The 13,694-nt window shown below is 48.9% G+C and overlaps 3 protein-coding genes and 1 non-coding gene across 4 annotated transcripts; 2 read left to right on the top strand and 2 right to left on the bottom strand.

Annotated features, from left to right (window-relative positions):
- Window positions 1-1,533: 1,533 nt before the first annotated feature.
- Pmar_PMAR012652 lies at window positions 1,534-1,605 on the bottom strand. Its single transcript has one exon. It is a non-coding gene; the product is annotated as a tRNA-Pro (tRNA).
- A 2,529-nt stretch (window positions 1,606-4,134) lies between these two features.
- Pmar_PMAR012651 (hypothetical protein) lies at window positions 4,135-5,622 on the top strand (the record flags this gene model as incomplete). The annotated part of the gene is made up of 6 exons (XM_002787824.1): window positions 4,135-4,146; window positions 4,192-4,316; window positions 4,485-4,640; window positions 4,848-4,937; window positions 5,362-5,468; window positions 5,522-5,622. 6 exons carry the CDS (start codon window positions 4,135-4,137, stop codon window positions 5,620-5,622), a joined length of 591 nt encoding a protein of 196 aa, XP_002787870.1.
- A 1,288-nt stretch (window positions 5,623-6,910) lies between these two features.
- Window positions 6,911-9,416, top strand: Pmar_PMAR012650 (rhomboid protease, putative; the record flags this gene model as incomplete). The annotated part of the gene is made up of 13 exons (XM_002787823.1): window positions 6,911-6,988; window positions 7,087-7,186; window positions 7,237-7,310; window positions 7,385-7,510; window positions 7,671-7,817; window positions 7,861-7,964; window positions 8,006-8,066; window positions 8,118-8,206; window positions 8,263-8,365; window positions 8,584-8,707; window positions 9,092-9,158; window positions 9,229-9,321; window positions 9,371-9,416. The coding sequence occupies 13 exons, from the start codon at window positions 6,911-6,913 to the stop codon at window positions 9,414-9,416; spliced, it is 1,212 nt and encodes a 403-aa protein (XP_002787869.1).
- A 708-nt stretch (window positions 9,417-10,124) lies between these two features.
- Window positions 10,125-13,643, bottom strand: Pmar_PMAR012649 (zinc finger protein DHHC domain containing protein, putative; the record flags this gene model as incomplete). Its single annotated transcript, XM_002787822.1, has 17 exons — window positions 10,125-10,371; window positions 10,441-10,546; window positions 10,600-10,762; window positions 10,818-11,004; window positions 11,068-11,220; window positions 11,538-11,648; window positions 11,692-11,811; window positions 11,863-12,012; window positions 12,038-12,172; window positions 12,220-12,306; window positions 12,361-12,471; window positions 12,513-12,662; window positions 12,814-12,976; window positions 13,024-13,101; window positions 13,146-13,266; window positions 13,330-13,437; window positions 13,520-13,643. 17 exons carry the CDS (start codon window positions 13,641-13,643, stop codon window positions 10,213-10,215), a joined length of 2,226 nt encoding a protein of 741 aa, XP_002787868.1. The 3' UTR covers window positions 10,125-10,212.
- Between the last annotated feature and the right edge of the window lie 51 nt (window positions 13,644-13,694).

Below are 13,694 nucleotides of genomic sequence, written 5' to 3'. Positions count from 1 at the left end.
GGAGATAACGAGTGTCAGGGAAGTCGAGAGTGGAAAAGAGGCGCGCAGGGCATAAACGGCTGAATTGCACGACTCCAATACGCCGATTCTTAGGTATGACGGCGCGTACTAAACTCGACAGCACACTAGAAACAGTGATAAAGTACACAGAGGAAGTTCGAAAAATTCTCCCGAGTCTTCGTTATCGTTGACACGATGGTCGTTGACGATCCTCAGTCTGTGGGCGCATCGGGAGGAGTATTTTGCTGATGGTGAGCAGCCACAGCAGCAGCTGCCGCTGCGTTCATATGTTCAAGTGCCCGACGGTCAAGTCGTACTTTCCGAATCTCCTCTTGTCTGAGTTCACGTGATGCACGTAGAGACATCTTACTTGTGATTGTTTACCTCAAGGCGATCTCCAACTTTAGTTTTTCGATTTCAAGTTGTTCGAGAGACAGCTGCGTGAAGTCAAAGGGTTGGTCTAGATAGACCATCTCCTCGATTGAGGGAACTGCAACAGTAAACAAATGGTCGGAGATTAAGCTTCCCGTTTACAAGCAGGCCGCTTACGTCCAGCAGTCACGTCAACTTCAGATGGATCCATTAGTTCAAGTGTGACGTACAGAGTTGAAGTTGCGCCTGTAAAATACACAGAAACCAAATCGCTCACAGTGGCGGGCGCGCGAAGCACACAAGATGCGTAGCATATGGAACATGGGTGTGTGGTTCAGTGGTAAAGCGGTTAGTTATAGGTCTGAAGATCGTCGGTTCAAGTCTGGGCGTATCTTGTGTTCCTATTCAATATCAAGCTCCAATCACTGGCCGTTCAGGACATGAGGAAAGTCCAGCAAGAACTATTCGTGACGGATTCTATCCGCATCGATGCATTGGAACCCCTTCGCTGGTTTATATCCCCATCACGTTCATCCTCGGGAGATATCTGAGTTTATCTTCGAGTTGACAAGATGCATGGATATGGATCCTTCCATTTTTCGCTCCTAGTCACAGAACTGTTAAACACGAGTAATATGAAACTACAAAAGCACGAACTTTCGCGAGCAAACGGCCTGACAAACATCCACGACTACAGCGTGATTCCATTCGGTCCGTGAAGCCGCGGCTTCTCGAGCTCGCTCATGTTGCATCAGCTGAGGTGGGAGTATTCATCACGCAAGTGTGACGTCGATGGACTCCATCGCTGTTATGGATTCGGCAACTCGTATCGAGGAGTCTAATTCGGACGATCGACTCGGCAAGGGATCGCGCGGGGCTGATGAGAATGGCAGGTCGAAAGCTCTCGCGCGGCCAGTCTATGATGCACAACGAGGCACTGCGGCGGATATGCGTTAGACTGAGACATGTTACGGATGCATTGATCTCCTCACACTCAGCATGTCGTGCTTTGGAAATCGTGTTGATCGCGATGTCACGTGTCGATCATCGAGTGACTTGCTGATCCTCAGAGGTGTTGAACAAACGGAATATTTGAGCATAGTCGCCAGATTCGCCTCTTTGATTCGCGCACTGCACCACTCACAACAGCACGCATGAACATGGCTGTTCTGGGAGTCGAACCCAGGCCTCTACCGCCCAAAGGCAGAATCTTAACCTCTAGACCAAACAGCCCAATGAAGAATCATTTTTCAGAGGCAGGTCACCACGATCCTGATTCTCCTTAACGCGTTCAACGCTCCCAAGTTAGTACAGACATTAGGCATGCTCGTGTGCTCGACAGTCACAGTGATGGGCCATAATATGTAGCCAGAACCCTATCACGTAGGTGACGTGTGCGAAACATTACGTGCGCCATTACGTGCAGGTCGTATATCTCAGAATCCTGGAATCCATTATAGTCAACGAATACGCTCCATTTCGAAGATGTATCTCTCAAATTCGATCAGCTCCAGCACACAACCATCCCCATGACCATTAGTCCTCCCCCTGAGAAAACACTTGTCTCAAACCAGATCTCGCGTCGGATTACTCCCACTAGAGATGAAGCGTAACCATTCCGACGCTAACGAAGATATACCCCCAAGCTGATGTGTTGGACAACCTGTAGTAACCCTGGATGCCTTAAACAAGCTAGCAGAGTCGGCTCACTGAGACCATCAAGTTTGCGACGCACTTTCGTCGTTTTCGCCGCTGATACAGAGTGTATCCTATTCAAAAAGCGGTATCATACACCCACTCGCTTCGAGTTGTTCTCCGACACAACGTAAAAACTTGCAAATTACACATCCAACTCATATCTCCTGCCTCATCTCACTCCGCCAATGAGACTAATGGCGTTTTAGCACTCGCCTGTCCCGTGTTAGCCTACGTAATGTATCCACTCCCGAATTTTACCCTGGGTACTATTCAGCAATCGAGGCGCCTTTCCATACTATCGCTCACCACTGCTTAGCAGTGGTTAGTGGATAGAGAAGGTGGATCGCCTCGAGAAGGCTAAGTTAGCCTTCTCGAGGCGTTTTCCCCATGAAAGCAGTGCAAAAGATGATTCACTGGACGACTTTTATCACTGAGCAGACCCCGACAGCGACGACCCAACTCCTCCAAGTACACGAATCGGCTTCTCTCTGCCAAAAACCCCGTCTTAGTCGGCCAACGAGTTACTCCCGAGTTTGCTGCATGCAAAACCGCATAGTCTATCCTAGTCATGGCGATCATCCACCCAATAGGAGAAGGTCCGTACCAGACTGCATTGCACTCGCCCCAACGTCGTACCCACACGCCTGCCGCTGCCGATATTAGGCAAGATTCGTCTCCGATGAACCAGCTCACATTAACACACCAGTCAGCCCAAGCTCGAGGCCAATTTGGAGGCACAAATATCTTCTTCGTGAGATATAGAATCCAATGCCGATTAGGCTTTCGTTCGGAAGCTCCGAAGAGAACCAACCCCGGTTTCCTCGGAGGCCTGACAATCACATGACAAGAAATGTCTCGTTGACCTCTGACATGACGCTCTGAAAGTTACTCAATTTTCGAAACGGTCCGGCTAGCGCTAAGGCGTCGGTCTCGTGTGAGTTATTCCAATGATTTGACCACTCAGGGGCTTATTTCACAAGCGTCCTAATGTTAGGATTTTAACCCATTAGGATGCAATTTAAGGATTAACGGCGTTTACAAGGGCCCTTTCCTTAGATTGGGTTAGGACTTTAGGACATTAGGATCCTTACCGTTAGGATTTAGGATATTAGGATGCCTTTATCCTCAAAAACAGGCTGTTAGGACGCTCGGCTTTCACAAGCTATATTTTTAAGGAAATTTTCATCCTAATGGTAAAGTACCTCGGGGGGGTACTTTACCGGCCATCCTAACGTTAAAGGTGTACAAGACGACTCGCTACGTGACGTCAGGTAGAGGAGGATGCTCTCTTCACAGTGTAACCTCCGCTGGTCCCAGTGCCTGATCGCGGCGTGGGGGTCACTGGCCATACTCACTGAATTTTCATGACGATCCGAGCCGCCTTCACTCTTGCGTTAGCTCCACCTGGAGACCTTTGCAATCTCAGTTCATCCAAGACGAGCCTTTTGGACAATAGAGGGGGGAATTGCGTGGCGCGTGTAGTTTTCTACCCGTAATCATGGCCATCTTCGTCTCTGGGTACAGTTCACCATCGTGTACTATGGGCGTTGGGTAGAGACAGTGGCAGCGAGAAGAAGCGCCCCCTACAGGGGGAACTTCACCGATACACTGAGGCTGTCGCTGTGATACTTCCCTTCGTTGGGTTTTTTATAGTCCTGGCTACCGGTCCCACGATCCTACGGGGATGTCCACTGGCCCTTGGACTTGACCTAAACGGTCACGGGTAGAAAAATGCATTCTCGTCCCTTTGAAGGGGGGTGATGTACAAAATCCAAGGATGAACGGCAAAATCCAAGGAAGACAAGTTGCAGGGTAAACCCGAAACCCCACCCGAAACCCGACAAGGCAACCAGAAACCCGAACAGCTGAGAGCGAGCGACAAACCTCCTTGGATTTTGTCGTTCTTCCTTGGATTTCGTAATTTACCCTTTGAAGGGTGGTCTTGTCAGCACAACAGGGAGCTCTCTAGCGGACTTGCTGGGGTCGACGCTGCTATTCCTAGTGCTCGCCGAAATCCCTCTCCCTGGGCCCTTGGTCGTAGCTGTTGCTACGTTGTTTGCACTAATGCCAATAGATGTTAGTGATGGGCGAGCAGCCTGGCTGGGCACAGCTCATGTACAGGTATACGGTGGAATAGTGAAGGCTATGTTGGCTTATGTGGACGAGAGAACCTTCATGGTAACTGCGGAACTCATCAGGAACCCGCCAGGCTTCATAGGTGGTCGTCGTTCCTGGGGTGATTTGCTGTACGTTCTGGCTGAGTTCCACTGCTGCGTACGTTATGGAGTATTTCAACTTACCCCCGACTAAGGGGAGGGTATTGCAACCTTCCCGACGGTTGGAACTTGGGGATCCGAAATTCCATAAGTAAGAATCAACGCGACGAGAAGTCTGGAATTTTACTGTTCCAGTAGGTTTCTACGCGGATGCGCTGTGAATACGATCCTAGTTGTGCCTCTTATCGGGCTGGGAGGTTTCTGCTTACAACAACATCGTGACCGCTTGGGCTTGTACGTGGACATGGATCCCGAGAGGCTCCCGTCCAAGCTCGAGATTGCAGCTCAAATGATGTAGTGCTGTGATGACGTAATTCGTTGGTCGATTATCTGGCTCCTGTCGGTTAGGGCTTGTTTTTTTCCTATAGTGACAGTGTACTATGCTGAATGTGTTGAAGTCACTGAATATTTTCGCGAGGTCATTCGAAGCGTCATTCAGGTTAAAGCTGTACCATGTTTCAGTTACTTCATACTAGTTAACGAGTTCATCTTTTTTTACAGTCATTGGTTATTCCACGCGAGTCCGTATCTGTATAGGAGGGTCCACAAGGTCCATCACGAATACCCAGCGCCCAATGCATTCACCTCATTGTAAGGGGGAAGCATATCTCCATCGTTCGAGACGGATTGTAGGTATTGTCATCCAGTGGAGCTAGTGATAGCAGATTTCGTTCCCTTGGGAGCTGGAGCTTTCTTCATAGGCTCTCACTGTTGTAATGCCCGGGGATGGGGTTGCGTGTTGGCTTCGTCTGGAGAGTTGTTATCAACTTCTTGTCGCTTCGTCAAACTATCAATAGTAAAGGACGAGGTGTTCGAATTCCACTGGGAATTTCCGGAGTACTTTTTCCACGGAATGTCATTGTTGTGTGTTAGAATCAATGGAAGCTCTTTCAGCTACGTTCCTGCTGTGGTCTGTATACGCGGTGCTTGGCACGAGAGGGCATCATAGTGGCATACGGTAGTTCATTGGGGTTGTATTTTCGTGGCGCGGTGACGGAATCGGGGTTCATCTCAGATGGCCGTGGATTATGTGGTTCGATCATCAGCCTGACTTTGACGATTTCCACCATGAGAAATCCCACGTCAATTACGGGAACATGGGATTCCTAGATAGAATAAATGGTATCACCAGGGATCGAACCTGCGTCGGATCGTTGCAGGGATCGATGTATTAGGTACTGACGGTTTATGGCGAACGCATTTGGCTCAGCTAAGAGCCCTGCAGAAGGACGAAGGACTAGAGGCTACGAATGTCACGAATCGCTATTGTGACTAAAAGCATTAGAATGCACTTTTTAAGAAGTGTTCATGGTTCAACGGCGTATCCTCATGGAATGAGTGCTTGTCTAAACGGTGTGGAGCATGGACAGATTTTTATCATAGAATGTTATTAATTGTTAGTGCGATGAGTCTACTATTGGTGCTATTGCTGCATGCATTTTACGAGGCATATGCGTTATTGTTGAGTTTCCTTATGCTGAAAAAAGTCGTTTTCTAGATGGCTCTCTTCCTAGGGGAATTTTCGCTTGTGGTTGTGGTTACCAGTGCGGAAAAACATGTACATAGTTAACTGCATGTGTTGGTGTCAATATGTGAAATTTTTGGGTAATTCTTGTCGGTTTCTGAACACTTCTATGCAAATTTGTATACAAACCCCTATAATTGGCGAAGAAACTCTGGAGCTCGGCTGGGAGGGCGAGCATATATTCTAACGCTGGTTGTTACTAATCTGGTGAAGTCACTTGTCAAGTAGCGGCTGCCAATCCGAGTCATGCCGTTGGCCTCGGCACGTGAGCACGCACATGATACGACGGCGAACAAGTCGGCGAGAGTATATACTAAGGCAGAGGTAGAAGCGCACAATAGGAGTGATGAGTGCTGGTTGTGTATGACGTTACTGACTTCGTGGAATGCCATCCTGGTGGCCCCGAGGTGAGACCTTTTTCAATGCTATTGAGTGAATTCTTAGGGGTAGGTGATCGCCACGATCAGTGGTGGTAATGTAACTGAGGAATTTGAAGATATTGGCCATTTCGACGAGGACAGGAGACGAATGAAGGCCCACAGGATAGGAGTGTTGAAGGGTTAGGGAGAGGTGCCTTGGCCAGGAATCGAACCAGGGACTTCCGGCTGGATAGTAAGTTCCTATGAAGTCGGAGCTTGGGACGAACAAAGGAGTTATTGGAATCGGCGTTCTGCCTGCTGTTTTGATAGCGGCTGTACCTATTTGCTTTACTATGTAGCATCATATTGGAGTCGTTCTTCTCGAGTTATGGGTGCCCTTTAGGTTGGCGCACGAGAAAATCGTTCGTCCAACCTAGATATGTTTCAGGACATTAGAACTACCGTTCCAGTTTCGGAAGCTCGCAGTGTTTTGATGTTGTAGTTGGTTAATCAGTCGGGTCAGAATGATATACTGTATCAATGGTATTTTCGATCACTTTCATTAAAGTGGAATAAGTCCGCAGGTGCATAGCCGTTCAGCAGCCCTCAAAGAGGGGTTGCTCACGAAGCGCTATGCAAACTTGGCGTTCCTTACAGCAGTAGCCTTCCCGATCACATGTATGTTGTCCACTTTCCTATCACGACCAGAGACCATCTCCACTGAAGAGCATCTCTCCGCGCACGTGGATAAATCAAAAGTGAGCCGGGGTTTCTCACATCGGGTCAAGGGTGACCAGAATGGCCCACAGAGTAGAGCATCGTCTTGCCTTTCATAGAGCTCCCTCTTGGCTTTCAGACGGAGTGTAAAAAGACAGGTGTTAGGACGGTTACGCTGTACAATGGGAGCCCAGCAGTTACCATAACGCCTAGAATGGATACATGTCTCGATTTTCTCGGTGAATGGTCATTGCCTGCTGGACTCTTTTTGACGCGTGTGCTTTTTCAGACTGTGGGCTGAAGGCGAGCGAGTCATTTGGAAAAAGTGTGGTAGCAGTCGAGGTGGAACCTGAGCCAGAAGATGTAATATTGGCCTCTCTTTTCTACGACTTAGTAGGCGAAGGTTGATTTGATCCATCTCGATCCCAGGCTGTCAGGTAGCAGAGGTGCACTCTCCTGAGGCAGTCGCCTCCCCAGACATCACGAGTCTAGCATTGGCAGCTACTACAGCTAGCGTACTAGTGAAAGGAGTCATTGCTAAGGGAGTGCTGCTCAATCCCAAGGTGAGAATTATCAACGCCTTGACGATTTCCAATGAATGGCATCAGCGACTAGTTGGCTGGTGACTCTGTGACAGCTCTCATACTAAACATGAAAGTATTGGTGACGCGCTCGATTACTCTATAGCGTCCTTGTCGTCCCTAGGGTGTGGTGATATTTCAGGTCTTGTTTTTGTCGATGGCACCGGGAGGACTAGGGCCAATGCGATATGTAGCCCCTCCCCAAATGATGCACAACGAGACCTTTGCTGAGCTCATATTCCCTGGCTTTGATTCCCGCAGCTTCATATGGCGGGTCTCCTGCCTCCAGGTGAAGTTTTTCTGCTGTGCTGCTCTGTAGCGTATCATGAAAGGTGCTCGAATTCATCTCCTCCTTAGCTGTTGGACAGCAGAATGGTGCTCCAGCCACATGCACCCTATACTTGATGGGAGCAAGTTGGGGACCTAGCATAGCCAAGTAGACAGTGCTACTCTGTGGGTTACGGTAACTTCAGACAGGGGTGGTATATGGAGACTGCTAGCACCAATGGGGCTGCATGCTAACATGCTGCACCTTTTCGTGAGACGATCTTGCGGAGGATCGAAGATGAGCGTTTCCGCTGCCTTTCAGTTCAACATATTTTTTCAACTGCGCATGGGGTTCGGCATGGAACGGCAGTTTGGCTTTAAGAAATTCATGGGTCTCTATATGCTTTGCGGGTAGTAGCAGTACACTCATCTCCGGTCCTGAGCTATGTCGGGAGGACCTGTCTCAGGCTGGTGGGCAACTTGATATCGGTGGCAGTTGATCCCTTCAAGTTGGCAGTCGGTGCGTCTACAGCAGGATTCGGTTTAGTAGGAGTTTGGTTGGCTGAAATAGTAAGTCGCAGTAGTAGTAGATGGCATGGAGGACGAGCTGCTTAGTGAGAGTCCCTTTGGGGTTGCTTTCGAATTCGGTAAAGGTTCTGAGTCATCCATCATGATCATGTGTGAGATCTCTGTGCCCGTCCTTTGTAATGGGCGCTAAAATTGTGGTTTAAATTAAAGTCGAGCTGTTGTTCACGGTGAATTCCGGCCACAATGATTCTCTCTTCCAGTTCTTATCCTGGCACGTACTTGGCCCTCATCGTGACCGCACTATGGTATGGGTGGCATTCGTAACCGTCGGATGCATTGTGATGTCGACTATGCAGCCTAATATCGATATGTTCGGCCACTTCGGTAAAATTGGGTACGAGAGAACAGTATTAATTTCCTCAGTATGTCTGACGTTCTTAATCTGCCGTAACCCTCGCAAATTTCTCGATGTCGAGGATTTAACTGAAAGACAGTTGACCCATGCTGTGTATGGGAACTCGGCAACCAGTGCCAACATTGAAATGGAGCGCATTCCCGTTTTCCGCTCCGAACCTAAATCGCATTTTATACTGTGATGACCCGACAGCGATGCTCAGTGTGTTGTGCTTGAATTGACGCAGCATCTGTGAAATAGTGCAGCATTTGGGTTGGTAGCAAACATGCATGGGAAATATTATTCTGTCTTGAAGAAAACTATCATCAGTCGTGAAGCTTCTCGGTTGATTGGCACTGTCTCTGTGGCTTCAGGCGGTGCTTTAGCAGGGTTCCTCGCTGCTACTATGATTAGCGACATGCCCGATCAGTATAAGCCAAGGTGAGCGACAACTTATCGGAGTGGATAGACTTATTATGAGCTACTATTCATTCCTGTCTCTCGCATTCAGGTGGTATGATGCTGCCCGGGTGGGATCTGGTTTGGCCCTCGCTTCGCTCATCGGTATGTGCGGGGCCAAAATAGGCTTGTACACGCCAACATGGTGGGGCGTGGCACGGAGAGGGGAGGAGACATTCTGGGTGAGATTTCAGGCCCGTCCCCGACTGTGGCAGTTTGCTGACTCCTCACAAGTGGTAGTCGCTCGCTTTGTATTGTATCGATTCACAACCATGTATGAGTATCCGATTTCGACCAAACCTGGGCTTGGGTTAGCCTGGTTGCTTCAAGGGAAGCATTCTCCACACCGAAACGGCATGCGATGTGTGATGCTCCAGAAATTGGGAGGTCTCTCATCGTGATCGACGATCAAAGCACCGAGCAAATTCTGGGTGAAAGTGTGACGGACAAACTGCGCCACCATAAGCGGGAGTAAGAGTGTACCTGGACCGGTTTCGCCCAAATTCACGGAGAATATGCGAAGTTGAACCGACAGAGGTTGACTTATTTGAACCTTTCTGGATCGACAATAGCATTGGTGTTGGCTGATCGGAATATCGGCCGATGTATTGTGGTTTTCACACTATCCCTCCTTGATATTTTCTCGCCTACTCGGTGTGGACTTCTACTATGACGTTCAACGCTGTAATCGAGTCGATCTACCGAGTAAATTTATACATTTTTTATCCCCATAGATTGGTAGGATTGTAGCCCGCTGAAACGTGTGTGTGAACGCTGAATTGATGAATGTCTTCATGTGATGCGAGGTTGAATGAACGTGAGAATTCCGTTCTTTCAACAATTCGTTCATTGACGTTCTATGCACAGAGAAATTACTGATCGAATAGCCAACTTGTCGAACTCAATGCGAAATGCAGGTGCCGTATTGGAAGTTTACAGCGCGAAACTTATACAAAGTAGCAGTGATTAGAGATGTGAAATAGCATCCCTGAGGGCAACCATCATGCCGCGGTATCTCATTGATATTGTCACTCGATTAATGGTGATGGCGGTCGCCATTGAATTCATCCATCTCTCGTTCCCCAGCGGCACAGCGCTCGGTCAGATTTTCCTTTTCACTATCGCTCATGGCAACAACACGACGCCTATTCGCGCGGCGACCGGTCCAGAAGTCTAAGCAGTTGGTCTTGATTCCCTGATCACAAAAAAACTTGGCAATGAATCGAGCACAGCGTCGTGATCACAACACGCTCATTGATCTCACCTTATCGAATGGGTTTCTGAACTCTCTGTGAACTCTACCGCGTCCCTCTTCGGGATCTATACTGGACATTCCGCCAGTAGCCATCATTCGCCAAAAGTGACCATATCTGAAAGCACAGTTGTTAAGAACTGTGAATCACAGCACATAATCCCGCCCAACCTGTGGAAGTTGATCATCTCGTTGGTATACATATTCATAGCAACAACTCGACACTGGAAGAAGATGATGAAGGCCTCCCAAGGCAGGGTCAAAACCTCCACTATGAGCACAATCAGCAACAGTGGCTGTCTACCCACGACGAAGCTTATCCATCCCCACCAACCTGAGCCGAGGGGACGATCACACAGCGGCTCGTCACGTCCTGCTTTCTGCCTCACCTGAGTAATCGGTCTTCATGGCCTCGGGTATTCTCCCTAGGCATTGCCATGCTACGATGATGTGGAATAACTGTATGACGAATTCTGCGATACAGAAGGCTATGAATAACCGCTGATTGCCACCACCAACACAGTTGTTCAGCCATGTGCAGTGATGATCAAAGTCATCTACACAGCAGTCACAAATCTGAGAACACACAATTCTCCCTCGTCGAAGCGCCGGGGTCTATGAATTAAAACATGAGCTTACCGGGCAGTGTTTGGTCCGGAGTCCTTTCCAGATCCAGCACGTATGGCATACCCGGGAGGGGTCCATATTAGCGACATGCTGTCCTGATATCGCTGACAGATCGTGATTCATAACGCTCTCGTAACTCTCCCTTCGGAAGGCGTAAGCAACGATCTGAGGTCAACACAATAGCAGTACGAAAAGATGTGCACATGGCCAACTACGTGTGTCGGTGACAATTTAAGGAAAATTTGGGAAATTATTCTTTTGTACACTTCTACCCTAATATAGGTATAAACTCCCACAGTTAGTGAGGAAACTCCCGAGCTCAGCTGAGGAAAGCGAACATATATTCCAACACTGCACAAGAGCTTCCGAATGGTATTAGTATGGAGTTCCAACTCCTTTGCGATAGAAAACTACAAAGGGCGGGCTCTCTGTACATACAAACACCCTGTGCAATGTCTCTGTGAATGAATACGAGGCCCTACCTTTTCACAGAGCTCCTCCACCGCAGAATGGCCTCTTGTCCGCTTGGGACGCCTCCCTGGATCACCGAAGACTAGTACGGCGAACATGGTCAAGCAGACTGGTATGAGCATCTGATGCCAACAACTGCGACGAAGACCTTTCGAAGTCACTTACCTCCACAATGATGTACGACACTGGGGCCAGGTCGTAGCCCATCGGACGAATATCCAGGAAGAAGGACGAGATGAGCAGGAGAGCAACCAGCAGATAGAAGCCGGGGAATACCCATAAGGACTGACCAAAAGTAAAGGGATGAGAGCCTCCACCGAGAAGCATCTACTCCACCTGTTTGTCACCAAGTAATGACATCCACCACGGCACTTTCACTTCCTTAGTGATGAGCTCACTATCCATAGCAGTAGTAGTAGGCGCCTGCGAGCGGCGGCCCTCCTCCATACCGTTCTGTACAACCTCCTCCTGAGGCACGGCGCATGACTAGGAGGAATACAAGTAGACCTACAGGGGCAGAGGAGCTCGAGCTACTCCCTCTGATGGTTAGTTCGTTGGCCTCTTCTAATTGTCGGTATCCTCGTCTCTGCTTACTCTTATGCTTGACGATAGATTTCAATAGAGAATTCGCCAGGAAATTATTTTTCTGAATACCACACCATTTCGACTTCTGAATGGCCTTGTTAAGCTCACATGCTTCCTCGCGATATCTAGAGGTGTTTCATCATTGTTGTCTCGGGCAAGAGGATTGCACCCTTTTCCTATGAGGAAATCACATGCCTGATCAAGACGACTCAAATCACTACGTTATAAACCGCGCTATACGCAGCCTACCTCAGGCCACTGAGAGATAGCTGCTCTATGCAAAGGCGTCTTCCCCTCGTTATCCTGTTCATCAAGTAGCAAACCAAAGTAGTCCAGGTAGCGCAGGATATTTACATACCCCTGAGGACTACTATGAGGGGAAAGCAAGAAGACAGACTAACCTTATAAGCCGCCCAGTGAGCAGCTGAGCACCCGAGCTGATCACGCTGGTCGAAAAGAGGGCTCATATCGCCCTGTTGTTGGCACCAATAATGAAGGAGTAGTAATGCTAATAGCTGGTTATGCTGAGACGCCAAGATGATGCCATTTGCCTGACAAAAACAAAGTGAGAAGAGGCAAGCCTGACCGAGCCGAACTTTCGGTACCACGGGTTTAATATTTCTCCCAACCTAGGAGCGACACAAGCGCACAAGGGACGTAACCGGCCACCAGAAAGGATAGGGAAAACAGCTATCATACTACCTTGAGGGAATCAACGGCAGCCAGAGAGGCGCCTCTACCGTAGAGGGAGGCCATACTCCTGAGGTTGCCCTTTATTATCGCCCACATGAGGGGTGTTTGTAAGTTACTAGCCTTAGGATCCGGACCGATAACACTGTCGAAGTCTGGTAGGTTACAAAACGCTCTGAGATAAGCCAAGCACTCCTCCATACCGCTCCTTCGTCAACTCACTCGATAAAACCAAAGTCGTCCACCAGAGCAGCCCAGTGCAACAGCGAGTGGCCTTCGTCATCTCGAGCCGTGAGGATCCTAAACAGAACCCTGTCGTTGCTGCGGCGATGCTAGCGGCCTACTTATGTGGATCCTCCGTCCATAGAGGCATGCCCATTATCTCTCTGAAGCAGGATGTCCGTGCCAAGTAAAAAAGGCGATCGTGCTCTGATACCTCCTTCACGGGCACTGCAGTGGCGATCGCTGAACCACAAAGAGGACAAAGAGCAATAGTGACCGAGGAAAAGTACGAGCAATATTTCTCACCTGTTTTCAGCCCGGGATCAGCGTGTTCAGAGTCAATGACGTGAACGCTCTCAGACGGTACGAAGATGACCTCATCTTCAGCAGCAGCAGAGTTCACCGCCTCACCGACTGAATAGCAGAAATGATTCCCAAAATAGGATGGCGAACTGCTGTAGTCGAATCACGGTAACTACGAGAGCCGTCGGTTCACCTTCTCCTTTTAGTGGCGCTGCTGATGAGGACTTCGTAGGCTGGTTTGCCTCTTCTCTAGGCTTAGAAGGCAGCGGTGGCAGTACCGCACTTTCACCACTTCCTAGCGACGATCCGTCATCCATTTATTATCAGCTAATTCTCTTCACAAAATCTACATCTTTGACCTTGCAAAC

This window comes from Perkinsus marinus (assembly GCF_000006405.1).
Source record: "Perkinsus marinus ATCC 50983 genomic scaffold scf_1104296929318, whole genome shotgun sequence".
In the NCBI taxonomy this organism is placed as follows: domain Eukaryota; phylum Perkinsozoa; order Perkinsida; family Perkinsidae; genus Perkinsus; species Perkinsus marinus.
Note: the sequence above shows the minus strand (reverse complement) of the source record. Positions and strands in the feature narration are given on the sequence as shown.